Below are 15000 nucleotides of genomic sequence, written 5' to 3'. Positions count from 1 at the left end.
CCGCTGCGGTCCCACGGACGACGCACCTCTTGTTTGGTTGCGGTCGCTCCATATGGTATGGTATACACCCCCAAAGATGTATGCTAGTGGGAGTTTTTTTTTTATGTGAGTGAAGGAAAGACGGTATATTTTCTCATGACGCTGGGTGAGCAAATGTTTGAAATGGTGTCACGGCCCGGGCCACGCCGCACGGCCCTGTGGGACTCCACCTGGCGCGTAATTGACAATGTAAACGTTCCAAAATGAGAGTGCTATTGAACAAAGCAGGAATGAATTAAACACAAAACATTCCTAGTTTGTGTCATTTCCTCGACATCGGTTGCTGTCACAAGTACAGGCTTCTCCTAGAGTGAGTTGGGGTCCCCTTAACGCAGTGTAAAGACCCATACGCAAATGCACGCACGCACGCACGCACGCACGCACGCACGCACGCACGCACGCACGCACGCACACACACACACACACACACACATACACAGATATACACACACACACAGCGGCAGTAGCAGTATAAGTAATTAAGACTACTGCCGCCTCTTGGGTGGACTGACATCTATCCCCTGTCTTTACACTAGCTTTACAAAGATCCCCAGCAGTGACTGATGAGAGAGAGAGAGAGAGAGAGAGAGAGAGAGAGAGAGAGAGAGAGAGAGAGCTCACAATTTGAAAACTTGAAATAGGACATTCTGCATATAGTGAGAACTTTCTACTTTTGGTATTTTAAGTACATGTTGATACCAATAACTTTTGTACTTTTACTCAAGTACATTTTGAATTCCGGACTTTTACTTGTAACGGACTATAGTTATAGATCGCAGTATTGATACTTATACTTAAGTAAAACAATTGAGTACTTTTTTCCACCACGGCATTTCTGACGTTAGAATGGAGAGAGGGTCGAGGAGACCCTCTGAGACATATTAGGGATGTCCCGATGCCGTTTTTTTGCTCCCGATCCGATTCCGATCTTTTGATTTTGAGCATCTGCCGACACCGATTTTCCCCGATCCGATATTTATATTTTATAGAACACGTTTATGCCATATCACAATATTACAATATCCCAAATCACAGACAATTTCCATCATGATATGGATATAATATTGATACTAGGGATGTTCCGATTTTTGGCACCCGATCGGCCCAGTTTTCCGATCTTCCGATCCGATCGGGACAATCCTAAAACCTATCAAGACTTGTGTTTGTCCTGTTTCCCTAAACCCTGTTCCAAGTCCAGAACCAAAGAATTGCGGAAACATGCGCACGCACGCACGCATGCATGCATGCATGCACGCACACTGGTTAGCATTAGCGCTGTAGCAATATGTAATGAGCGGGCGTGGCCGGTACTAACAGGACTAATGGAGAATGGAGTGCTGCACTTTCATGCCTCGTTTGGTTAAATGCTTATTAATTGGCTCTGCTGGTGTCGGAAACATTCAGATTGCACGTACGCACGCACGCACACACGCACGCACATGCCCACACTTGTGAGAACATATCTGATTTATCACAGGCACACGCACACGAAAAGACATGCACATATGAAATCGTATACACATCTTTACTTTCTCGCTATGAAACACGCATGAACACTCGCGCACGCACGCACACACACACACACACACACACACACACACACACACACACACACACACACTTGCGCGCACACACGCACATGCACACACACACACACACACACACACACACACACACACACACACACACACACACACACACACACACACACACACACACAAACACACACACACACACGTAGTGATATTAATCACATCAGGTGTTAATGTGTACGGGTGGTTTGTTGGTTCTGTGAGAGAGAGAGAGATCGGGAGGCCCGGGCAACGCTGGAGAACAGGCAACGCCGGGGGCGATACATATCCCCCCGGTGAGCCTTTCATTATGGATGATGTTTCAGCCAAATTATTTACACCCTGGGTACACACGCACGCACGCACGCACGCACGCATGCATCTCTGCCTGTAGATCTGCATGTGTGTGCGGACGAGCAAGGCCGCTTGTCCATCTCGCATTTCATTAGTCTCCCGTTCTTTGTTCACAAATGAACATGTGCACACACACAGGTGTGTGCGTGCGTGCCTGTGTGTATCAGAGGCAGTGTGTTGTAGACTCATTAGAACAGAGATGGCAAATTGCAATGGGATTCTCTCCCTCTCTCACACACACACACACACACACACACACACACACACACACACACACACACACACACACCAACTCTCCTCTCTTGTTCTGTCCCTCAGCTCATCGTTTGTGTACTCCATTTGCCCAGCTTTCCTAAACCTCTCTCTCTCTCTCTCTCTTTCCTAAACCCCTCTCTTTCTCTTTCGCTCTCTCTCTTCCAACCAGTTCCCTTCCCCTCCATCGGGCAACCCGGCTGACCAGTGGGAGGCGGTATAGAGACCTGGATTACTGCATGTTTTTTGTGAGGGTACAGGGTATACCTACCCTATAGGGGACACGGGGAGAACATGCAAACTCCACACAGAAAGGCCCTTTTGGGCACTAATGACGCGGAGGAGAGAACATACGCCACCAGTGGGAATCGAACCTGGGCCTTCTAGTTGTGAGGCGACAGCCACCATGCCCCCTTTCAACTAAGTATAGACAAAATGAACACTGCGTCACTCCTAAACCTCCCCTCGCTTCCTCCTCGTCTCCCATGCATTAGTTCTCTGTCTCTGTATCTCTCTCTCTCTCTCTGTGTCTCTCTCTCTCTCTCTCTCGCTCTCTTGTCTCTCTCCTGTCGGTACAGGTCACTCACCCTGGCTGAAGAGGACCAGGAACTTGAGGCAGACGAACTCGCGCTGGTCCAGCTGTAACGAGCGCAGCTTGCACACCAGCTCCTGGGCGTGGCCTAGCAGATTGTTGAGGGTCGCCCCCGCCTGCGACGCGATCACTGCATAGTCCACCTGGGAGAGAGAGAGAGAGGGAGGGAGAGAAAGAGAGAGAGAGAGAGGGGGAGAGAGAGAGAGAGAGAGAGAGAGAGAGAGAGAGAGAGAGAGATCAATGAATTGAGCAGTTGTGGAGGTATACACGGCAGGAGACACTCAAATTATATTTCGTTGCTGCCAGGCATAAACCTCTATCTCCATATTTTAACTTGTTTGTGTCAAGCTCATGAAATGGGAACCAGTGTCTGTCTGTCTGCCTGTCTGTCTGTCTGTCTGTCTGTCTGTCTGTCTGTCTGTCTGTGTGAAGATGTGTAGTCTCACATGGTGTGGACGGCAGACTTGTGTCTATCACAGCCCTGCCATGCACGGCTGTATGACAACAAGACGGGCTACGTTTAGCCAACCAGACTGCATGTGGATCAGGCTTAAGTGCAGCTGGCAGATCTGACTGCTCTGTCGATACACACAGCTGTACTGACGGGACTCTCGTCTATACGGAATCTATCTGTCTCTATCTCCTCTCCTCTCCTCTCCTCTCCTCTCCTCTCCTCTCCTCTCCTCTCCTCTCCTCTCCTCTCCTCTCCTCTCCTCTCCTCTCCTCTCCCTTGATATCAATAACCTCTGAGTTTTTGATAAAACTTCGTCCTGGGCGCTGGGTGTTACTAATTAAAAGTTACTATTAAGATCGTCCTGGGCGATCAGGGTTAACTAGGCCTACCTACCTACCTTTTTAATAATAGTTGTACATTTAAAAACTGTGTACATTGGTGACTATAATTATTATCTAGCTGATCTTGAGGCCCTGATCTTGTTAGTTTTTTTCTTATCAACTAGTCAACAAGGTCGACTAGTGGATTTACTAGTCGTCTAGTTGAATAGTCGACTAGTTGCTCAACCCATTTAGGCCTGACGTCGAAATTTTAAAAATGTCTTCTAAATTCTGAGAGTTTTCTGAAAAACCTTATGTTTCTGTATCAGTGGTTCTCAAAAAAGGCACATTTTCATGATATTTCAAAAAATAGCTCATAGCGCGCCACCGAGTGCCGCGCTACGAGCTTGTAGAGCTGCTATTTTTCAATAGCTAAAGTATAACGTAACGCTTAAAACACCAAAAGGGGTTCCCCCCCAAAATGGGTTTAAAGCCCTACCTCAAACCCTAACCTAACCCTAACCGCAAGCACGGGAGCAACGCATGTTCCACCGCACGTCTGACCGCTGTTTCCGCATGGCGGTCCGTTGGTGTGTCTAAACTGCGTGTGCGTCCCTCAGACCACTTCCTTCAAGCCCAAACCTCTCTCTCTTCTACATCCCTCTCTTCCTCAGCCCCACAGCCAGAACGCCTCCATGTTTCAATCTTTGCTCGCAGTGCTCCCCCTCCCCTCCCTGCTCTCCTTTTTCTATCTTCCTCTCATTCTTTCTCTTCATCCCTCTCTCTCTCTCTCTCTCTCTCTGTCTCTCTCTCTCTCTCTCTCTCTCTCTCTCTCTGTCTCTCTCTCTCTCTCTCTCTCTCTCTCTCTCTCTCTCTCTCTCTCTCTCTCTCTGTCTCTCTCTGTCTCTCTCTCTCTCTCTCTCTCTCTCTCTGTCTCTCTCTCTCTCTCTCTCTCTCTCTCTCTCTATCTGTTCCATGGCTCGCTCCTGTTTCCAGGTGCATATGGTCTCAGACGGGTGGAAACAGCAAAAGTAGAAGATCTATGTGAGCTCAACACGCTGTGCCCTTTTGATGCTTTGTAAATAAAATGAAAAGGTTAAAATATGGAGATAGGAGGTTTCACATGTTATTATGTGCAGCGGCAGCACATTTGTCAGCAGGCGGTGAAGTCCTTAGCTGCCACTCACAGGCAGTAAGCAGGACCGCATTAAAGTTTAATATTTATTGACAATTCATTAGCATAATTGACTGCACCAGTGCTTTCTGAGCACATGAGGGCTGACTCAAAGCTCTGGGAGGGAAGGGAGGACGGGTCAGCACCCCTCCCCATACGCACGCACGCACGCACGCACGCACGACACAGTCCAATTTGCAATTAAAATAATACCTTTCACATGGAATTTATTGTCTATTGTCACATTTTTCATCTCTTTTCTTTACCTATCTGTCTACCTATATTGTGACAGACAGACAGACAGACAGACAGACAGACAGACAGAATATATACCTATTGAGTAAAACATATGTGAGAGCAGCTGTACATGTTTAAGTTGCACACCACAACATATTTAGCGAAAATATATAAATCATGCCCAGACAAATAAAACATATATGTACCGTATATGCCTGCCTGCCTGCCTGCCGGCCTGCCTGCCTGCCTGCCTGCCTGCCTGCCTGCCTGCCTGCCTGCCTGCCTGCCTGCCTGCCTGCCTGCCTGCCTGTCTGACTGTCTGACTGCCTGTCTGCCTGTCTGTCTGCCTGCCTGTCAATCTGCCTGCCGCCGACTAACTCCACCATCGAGGTGTCAATCAATTTACATAAAACCAACTGTGCATGAAATAACTTGGCTGAAGGATTGGACTTCCTGATGACAGTGCCTATAGTGTTCTAACCTCCATAGTCTAATGTTAAAACACACACACACACACACACACACACACACACGCACACGCACGCGCACGCGCACGCACACGCACACGCACACGCACACGCACACGCACACGCACACGCACACACACACACACAATGTCATAGGACTGTGTAGAAGACCCACGTAGGCCGAACAATCAATCAATAGCACTTTATAATCCCTTAAATTCGGGAGAGAAAGGCTATATGTATACATGAATAAATCCCGCGGCCATCATGAGGAGACCTTGCTTATTCATTCATTCATTCACTCATTCATTCATTCATTCATTCAATTCTGTCCAAACGTTGTCATTTTGGGTATAATATGCCGACATAAAAAAAGGCCACATTGTGCTTTTGATCCCATGACAGGAAGCAGAACAAAAAGAGAGACAAAAAGAGAACAAATCTATAAAACACGCTTGCGCTGTTAGCTGATGTTAGAGGCCACGGGAGCAGGATAGAAAGAGACGGACAGAAGCGGAATGACAGCTTTTAAATTAAACCCGCTGGTATTTCATAGATCTTGTCAAGGCCGCTTTGAGAAGGACAGCGGACCGCATAAATGACAGCATAGCATGGGCAGGACAACTGGAAAGTTTAGCAGGCCACGGCTACACTGGAGCTAACAATCCACACATTCCTCTTTTTAAATCCTTAGTTTTCTTTAAAAAAGAAGAAAAAATACCGAAAGAGAGAAGAGTTTTCCCCTGTCAAGATGCTGCTGCACTGGAAATAAAAGAACCCTTCCAGTGGAAGTTTATTTCTCTGAAAAGATTTGCTTATTTCAGACGACTATGAATTTCTAGTTAGGATGGACGGATTGCGTGGGTGCTTTGGTGTGATCCCAGTTCTAATAGTTGGTGGTTATTTTACAGAATTTACAAGACGAGGACAGAAGTGAAGAAACGGAGTGTGCGCGAAGCTGGTGCGTGCGCACGCGCGCGGGCATTCGCATGCATGCGTATATATGCCTTGGACTCGCAACATGTGTGTCTAAAACTAAAGCCTATATAGCTATAGCCACCCCGGGTGTCGTGTGTCGCCACATTACTGGGCTAATCCCCCATGGTGCACTGGGGCCTGGTCAGACAGCGAGCGGCTTCCAGTGTTTTGAATTGTCACGCAACGAGAGGCATGAAGTGAACACATAATGGAGCCCAGAGGGGCTGGCAGTGGCACACGGACACCTCACCATTTACATACCTCTGAACCACAGACAGGCAGGTGCAAACATAGACATCAAAGGGGGGCTTCATATCAGCTCCTGCCCTTTTACTCGTCTGTAAAACAACTGCCCTCTCCAGACCATGAATGCAGAATTTACTATTGTGGTGAAAAGAATGCAAATGCATCCCTCTTTCCATGCCATAGTGTGGGCAAACATTCAGGAGAATTGCCTTTTTCCTGAACACTCCTGAACTTGAACGCAACATTTTGCCTTGAAGTAATTTGTCCTGTGTAGAAATCGTTGTAGAAATGTGTTTTCTCGTAAATTAACGCCCTGCTTAATCACACTACATGTAACGTTACGTCACACAATAGCATAACATGTATAGCATGATCTGCAAGCTTGGATGCACAAAGGGACACATTTTGAGCTTTTTTAGATCTGCTACTTTGGATATGTTTGTAAAGTAACAGAGAGTAATGGAGACGATATCCATGATGTCACTGAACATGCTGGCATGATGTGGGGATTGAACTTCAGTCTTAAGGTCCTTTTAAACGCAGACGTTGTGGCCTGGATCAACGACAGCTCTGCTCCAGGTCTGCTCATGAGGGACGCGACAACGCAAGCGTAAAACAAAAAAACTAAACAGAATCCAGGTCTGGTGAGTCGCGGGCGTGTGCACGAAACGAGCACGCGCGTGACAGTTTCACGGGACCGCGCCCACGTAAATACGCTTGCGTTGTTGCCCCTCGACTTCTCCGCGCGTACAGAAAAAAATCACACCCGTGTGAACTGAGTGGTGTATGGTTTTATATAGCATGATCAGCTGTGGTCTGACGTAATGTCTGACGTAATGAAATCACACAAAATATGTTAAGTAAAAAAAGCTATCATTTTTGATAAATGTATGTATCACACCTGGATGTGATTTCACAACTGGCTGTTTTTGCGCAGAGAAAATGACCACGGTTGCTACGGTCATCCAGTTCACCCGGGTGTGATTTAATTACGTCAGAAATTATTTTGAACATAGCAACCATGCTCATTTTTTTATGCACACAAAAGCCAGTTGTAGGAGTGGTTTACACCACTCAAACACAAAAGCCAGTTGTAGGAGTGGTTTACACCACTCAACACAAAAGCCAGTTGTAGGAGTGGTTTACACCACTCAAAAAGCCAGTTGTAGGAGTGGTTTACACCACTCAAAAAAAACCCGCAGGTCTCATTGAAAATAAACTATAGTCGCGTTAAATCACTGCCCGTTTGAAAGGACCTATATGCATCTCAGCACATGCAGAACATGTCTGAGAGAGAGAGAGAGAGAGAGAGAGAGAGAGAGAGAGAGAGAGAGAAGCTAGTGAATATATTTGCATATGTGTGCACGTATGTGCCCATGCATGCACATTGCCCTAAATTAGTTTTGTGTAGGTGTGTGTGCGCGCTTGTGTCTTTGCAGTTACAGTAGTGCTGTCACCCCTGGCCAACACCACAATAATAGGAGATAATGAACTGTTTGAGAGACTCCCCTTCTCTCTCTCCCTCTCCCTCCCTCTCTCTCGCTCTCTCTCTCTCTCTCTCTCTCTCCCTCCCCCTCTCCCTCCCTCTCCCTCTCTCTCTCTCTCTCTCTCTCTCTCTCTCTCTCTCCCTCCCCCTCTCCCTCCCTCTCCCTCCCTCTCTCTCGCTCTCTCTCTCTCTCTCTCTCTCCCTCCCCCTCTCCCTCCCTCTCCCTCTCCCTCTCTCTCTCCTCTCTCTCTCTCTCTCTCTCTCTCTCTCTCTCTCTCTCTCTCGCCTCGACCGCCCCTTCTAACAGCAGCTGTTCATTACCCAAAACATGCAAACGAGACCACGGTTCTACACCTCCCCTGACTCCTCCTCCTCCTCGCACCACCTCTTCTCTCCTCTCCTCCACCACGTTCCTCTCCTCTCTTCTCTTTTCCCTACTGAGGCCATCGCGCCTCACAGCCACGCAGTGCTAATCAAACACGGAGTAGCACAGTGTACTGCTGTGTGTGTGTGTGTGTGTGTGTGTGTGTGTGTGTGTGTGTGTGTGTGTGTGTGTGTGAGTGTGTGAGTGTGTGTGTGTGTCTGTATGCGTGCGTGCGTGCGTGCGTGCGTGCACAGCGGGGGCCCTGCCACTAAGCACTGGGCGTGGGAAGAGAGGACAGAAGAGGTGAGATGTCTGGAGGCAATGTGTGTGTGTGTGTGTGTGTGTGTGTGTGTGTGTGTGTGTGTGTGTGTGTGTGTGTGTGTGTGTGTGTGTGTGTGTGTGTGTGTGTGTGTGTGTGTGTGTGTGTGTGTGTGTGTGTGCGCATGCGTGCTCGATGTCAAACACCACTCAGATAATCCCAAAGCCCTGATTCCTCCTTGGCTCTCCCTCTCCGTCTCTCTCTCTCTCTCTCTCTCTCCCTCTCTCTCAATCCTTCAGTGGACAGTCGTACTGCTAATGGACGGTGCATTTTGTTCTAGTACATTTCGGAAAAGCCATGCATTGGAGGCGCTCAAAAAAGGAGGGGGCTTAGTATAGACAAATTCACAGAGGCTTGCCTGGGTGAGGCCATTACTGAGGTGTACCATTAAGCGCAGCAGCACTGATTAGCAACACCTGGCCTACGGAGCACCTGCTCCATGGATTACCCCTCAGTAATGGCCGTGCCCAGGGCACCCCTCTGTGAATTTGTCTATAGAGTATAGACCCCTGGTTGACTCCGGTCAACTTCTGATCTGCAAGCTCACATGCAAGGGTGTCACATTCTTGCCCTGAGTGTTCCATGCCTGGGTCGTCTCCCTGACTTTACCCCTTTGTTGTCTCCCTTCCCCTGGCTGATTGTGAGACTGTTTCCACCTGTGGTTCTAAGCTGGTTAGGTTGCTCGATTATAATGCTGTGTTTCCCTGTGTGTTGCAAGTTTCCTGATATTGTAAGTTTATGTTATATTGCCCTGAGAGGGTTCACCTGAGTCTAAGTAAAGACTGTTTGAGTGCAAGTCGTTGTCAGAGTTTATTCTGCATAAGGGGATCAATCAGCCAACCAATCAACCATACAGATTGGTCATCAATTCACTAAAGTTACATACTGTAGTGTGGCATTAAACACTGCTCTGTGTTAATCAAGTAAATTAGGACCTCCCGGCAAACAACGAAAGCTCTCTCTCTCCCTCACACACACACACACACACACCTACTCCGGAGAGCCTCGTCTCACTTCAGAATGCAGGGCTGCATGTATTGTTTCAGAACATGTTTGTTGGAAGCGCGCTGATTTGGAGACCCAGCCGATCAATAATTAACCACTAGCTCGTCTAGCTGACAGCCTCGCTGCTGTTTACACACATATTCATACAGGAGCTGCTGCTCGTGTGTGCGTGCATGCGCGCGTGTGTGTGTTTAAAAGTGCATGACATCTTCTTGCCGATGAGTGTAAAAGACATTAAAAGCATGAATACGTATTTACTCCTTGGGTGTGTGTGTGTGTGTGTGTGTGTGTGTGTGTGTGTGTGTGTGTGTGTGTGTGTGAGACAGAAACAGACTGGCGTATCCTGACACACATTGAGCTCTCCTCAGCAGGCCCCGAGGCGTCGGCCCCTCACCACCCTCCGGCCACACACACACACACACACACACACACACACACACACACACACACACACACACACACACACACACACACACACACACACACACACACACACACACACACACACACACACACACACACACACACACACACACACACACACACACACACACACACACACACACACACACACACACACTCCGTCCTGTCTTTTTGCCCTCCTCCTCTACATGACTTAAACTGAATGCTTCATCTCTCTACCATTGAAGTCCTGCAGTGTGCGCCACATGCACCAAGAGAGAAGGGGAAAAGGTGGAAATAATGAATGCATAATTGATTATTCTGGCCACATTACCTGGTATACCCTATAAACCTAATGTATTTTTAATGGGCCAATGACTCCGAGATGACACACACACACACACACACACACACACACACACACACACACACACACACACACACACACACACACACACACACACACACACACACACACACACTGATCGATGTGAGCTTTCAAAGGCACGAGTTGTTGAACTGTGGACACCGAGCAGTGAATGACGGGCCCTCTGTCTGTCTGTCTGTCTGTCTGTCTGTCTGTCTGTCTGTCTGTCTGTCTGTCTGTCTGTCTAAGAGCTTTGAGAGGTGGAGAGAGGTGATCCGTGGGGCGGTGGCGAGGTGGGGCGGAGTCACTCACCTGCTGGCCGGTGACCAATAGGATGGAGCCCTCCTTGGCGTGCATCACCTGTCTGAAGATGTGGTCCAGGATGAGCAGCTCGCTCCAGCAGTTCTGCAGGAGCTTCATCTGGTCGTCCACCTGACAGGAGACACACAATACTTCATATTATAACTGTATCTGGTCGTCCACCTGACAGGAGACACACAATATACTTCATATTATAACTGTATCTGGTCGTCTACCTGACAGGAGACACACAATATACTTCATATTATTATAACTGTATCTGGTCGTCTACCTGACAGGAGACACACAATATACTTCATATTATAACTGTATCTGGTCGTCTACCTGACAGGAGACACACAATATACTTCATATTATAACTGTATCTGGTCGTCTACCTGACAGGAGACACACAACACTTCATATTATAACTGTATCTGGTCGTCCATCGGACAGGAGACACACAATACTTCATATTAAAACTGTATCTGGTCGTCCACCTGACAGGAGACACACAATATACTTCATATTATAACTTCATCTGGTCGTCCACCTGACAGGAGACACACAATATACTTCATATTAAAACTGTATCTGGTCATCTACCTGACAGGAGACACACAATACTTCATATTATAACTGTATCTGGTCGTCTACCTTACAGGAGACACACAATACACTTCATATTATAACTGTATCTGGTCGTCTACCTGACAGGAGACACACAATACTTCATATTATAACTGTATCTGGTCGTCCACCTTACAGGAGACACACAATACACTTCATATTATAACTGTATCTGGTCGTCCACCTTACAGGAGACACACAATACACTTCATATTATAACTGTATCTGGTCGTCCACCTGACAGGAGACACACAATATACTTCATATTATAACTGTATCTGGTCGTCCACTTGACAGGAGACACACAATATACTTCATATTATAACTGTATCTGGTCGTCCACCTGACAGGAGACACACAATATACTTCATATTATAACTGCACTTGTCATTTTTAGTATAGCCTATCGTTGTACGGTGGTTCTTAAACCTTTTAATTTCACAACTGAGAGTGTTCAAACCAAAGAGATCTGGTTCCATGTGCACACTCTCAGAGTTACACATCTGTATATAAGTGTCTATTTGGAACCCTTCATGGAATGCCGAGGGTCCCGGGCTTTGAGAACCACCGTTATTATACAACACAACATGGAGCCACCGTTAGAAAGCGGTCCATTTTAAAATAAATGTGTTGTATTCCGTAGAGTGTGTCATGGGGTATATATATATATACGTGCAGAGCATAGGACCCAAAATTAATGTAGGACAAGCAAGGACGAGCATTTCAAATCAAAAGTCCAAATGTTAAAGTTTTCCCAATCAGCATGGGCCAGGCCAGAACAATAGAGCGTCGCAGTCCCGCCTCCTACCCTGGACCAGGAAATGAAACCCAATGCATTATTCTCATAGACATTTCTTAAAGTATTTATTTAGAGACGGTTACGCCGCGGACAAAGCCAACTCGAGTCGTGACAACTCATGACAACACAAACAATATTTTGGATCAAACAAATAATTACAAAGAAGAAAAATAACAACAAAAGTGTTGTAACCTGCCGTTTTTTTCTTCTTTCTAATTATTTGTTTGGTCCAAAATATTGTTTGTGTTGTCATGAGTTGTCACGACTCGAGTTGGCTTTGTCCGCGGCGTAACCGTCTTTAAATAAATACTTTAAGAAATGTCTATGAGAATAATGCATTGGGTTACATTTCCTGGTCCAGGGTAGGAGGCGGGACTGCGACGCTCTATAACGGTGAGACCTTTTACAGAAGACACAAAGCAAAACACTCATACCTACAAACTGAGAATCACTCAGTGACAACATGTAGGAAACAACTAGACACAGGTGAACTATAGTGATAATGAAGACAGGGATTGGCTGGGACAAACGGGACACAGGTGACACAAAAGACTACTCACAGGATAGGTGAGACAATTAACACAGGGAACTGCAGGACAACAGGAAACAACGCTGCTAAAATAAATGGAACACAAGTGTAAAGTAAAACCGAAGTACACCGCAGACAACAGGAAACAGTGACACTATTATGATCAAACACAAGGACGATCCTGGCCGTGAGTTTTGAAACCAAACCTTGGGGACACAATCCCTTTGATGATACTTTTTTTTTTTTGCTGTAGTGAAACATTTTTGATACAAGTCATCTGAGGAAAACCTGAATTGGAAGAAGAATCAATCCAAAATCAGAATTATCTTGTTTAAACCTCGAGAACCGTATCATCCCTAAACATTCGGTGAAAAAAGCCAATCTACAAGCTGTGTGTTAGGCTACAATGCTTGATTGATTGAAGTATTTATTAACAGTATGGGTACATTTCACCTGAAAGCACAGCTCAATACAAAGACTGTTACTGTGAACGACAATTTCAATGTGTCGCAATGTGCCCAAAATCTCTTTTATCTTTCGAGGAAGACATTTTGGGTGTAGAGGGACATTCTAGACGGGCTGGGGGACATATTGGCCAACAAAGTATTTCAGCAGAGAAAGCTGCTTGCGGTGTAAAGCAAACACACATGGGTCAATCACCGCTGATTGATCGCCGTACTGCAAGTGCAGTTTGTCAAGCTAAAAAAAACTCCCTCCCACCACACACACACGCTCACTCGCACACGCACTCGCACACACGCACACACACATCCCAAACACCAAACCTTTCTCATGTGAACCTCCACACACTCTGTCACACATGGATACGTGCCTGCGCTGACAGCCTAACAAGCTTTATCAGTTAGTCTGCTGCCAGCAGCGTTTGAGCGATTCGACTCCTTCCGATGATTAAGTTGCTTGGGTTTTCTTTCTGTCTTCTTTCTTTCTTTCTTTCTCTCTCTCTCTCTGTAGTTGCCGCGGGCCGAGTGCCAGCCAGCCATCCGCTGGGATCCCAGGGATCCAGCGATGGCGCAGCTACTGTAGGTGAACTTGGGAACGTGACGTGAGAAGGCCCCTGTGCGCCCCGCGTCTCTCCACCGTCACCCAGCCACCCACCCACCGCCAACAACCGCCCCCATTGTAACCCGCCGGTCGCTTACCATCGCTGCATGCTGTTAATCATTACAGCTCGCGGCCAGATGCACACAGAAAGGCCGCATTGACGGGGGAGAAGGTATGAGGAAAAAGAGCTTCTCTCTCTAGCGTTTTTTCTTTTTGTGTCATCAACAAACATGTTCTTTGCCGTGTCATTTGGACTGACGATGTGTCTGTTCCAGGATAGTGTGGGATAGCGTTTTTTCCCCTGTGTATATATATATATCACTGTGTGAGAACCACCACTGTGGACTTGACAGTGTGACGCTGATGAAACGCCGCGAAACGTCAATACGAATTTGGAGTTGAAGAATGTGAATCGATGGTGTGTGTGCGCACGCCACCACCACCCAGACAGGACAGGTGCAGCATGCATGCAGCGCAACCACCACCCAGACAGGACAGGTGCAGCATGCATGCAGCGCAACCTCCACCCAGACAGGACAGGTGCAGCATGCATGCAGCGCCACCTCCACCCAGACAGGACAGGTGCAGCATGCATGCAGCGCCACCTCCACCCAGACAGGACAGGTGCAGCATGCATGCAGCGCCACCTCCACCCAGACAGGACAGGTGCAGCATGCATGCAGCGCCACCACCACCCAGACAGGACAGGTGCACAGCATGCATGCAGCGCCACCCCACCCCAGACAGGACAGGTGCAGCATGCATGCAGCGCCACCACCCACCCAGACAGGACAGGTGCAGCATGCATGCAGCACAACCTCCCGCCACCACCACCCAGACAGGACAGGTGCAGCATGCATGCAGCACGCCACCACCACCCAGACAGGACAGGTGCAGCATGCATGCAGCGCCACCACCACCCAGACAGGACAGGTGCAGCATGCATGCAGCGCAACCTCCACCCAGACAGGACAGTGCAGCATCATGCAGCGCAACCTCCACCCAGACAGGACAGGTGCAGCATGCATGCAGCGCCACCCCACCACCCAGACA

At 47.6% G+C, this 15000-nt stretch overlaps 1 protein-coding gene across 1 annotated transcript in view; it reads right to left on the bottom strand.

Moving 5' to 3' along the window:
• Positions 1–15000, bottom strand: part of nr5a2 (nuclear receptor subfamily 5, group A, member 2) — a 75662-nt gene that overhangs the window by 31055 nt on the left and 29607 nt on the right. Inside the window, exons 5-6 of the mRNA XM_079505788.1 lie at positions 10940–11059; positions 2804–2951 (exon numbers count right to left, since the gene is read on the bottom strand). Of these exons, the coding sequence (XP_079361914.1) occupies positions 2804–2951; positions 10940–11059 (268 nt within the window). The remainder of the gene's footprint in view (positions 1–2803; positions 2952–10939; positions 11060–15000) is intronic.

The sequence above is a fragment of the Electrona antarctica genome, assembly GCF_951216825.1.
Source record: "Electrona antarctica genome assembly, chromosome: 7".
NCBI lineage: Eukaryota > Metazoa > Chordata > Actinopteri > Myctophiformes > Myctophidae > Electrona > Electrona antarctica.
This window is presented reverse-complemented; position numbering and strand designations above follow the sequence as displayed.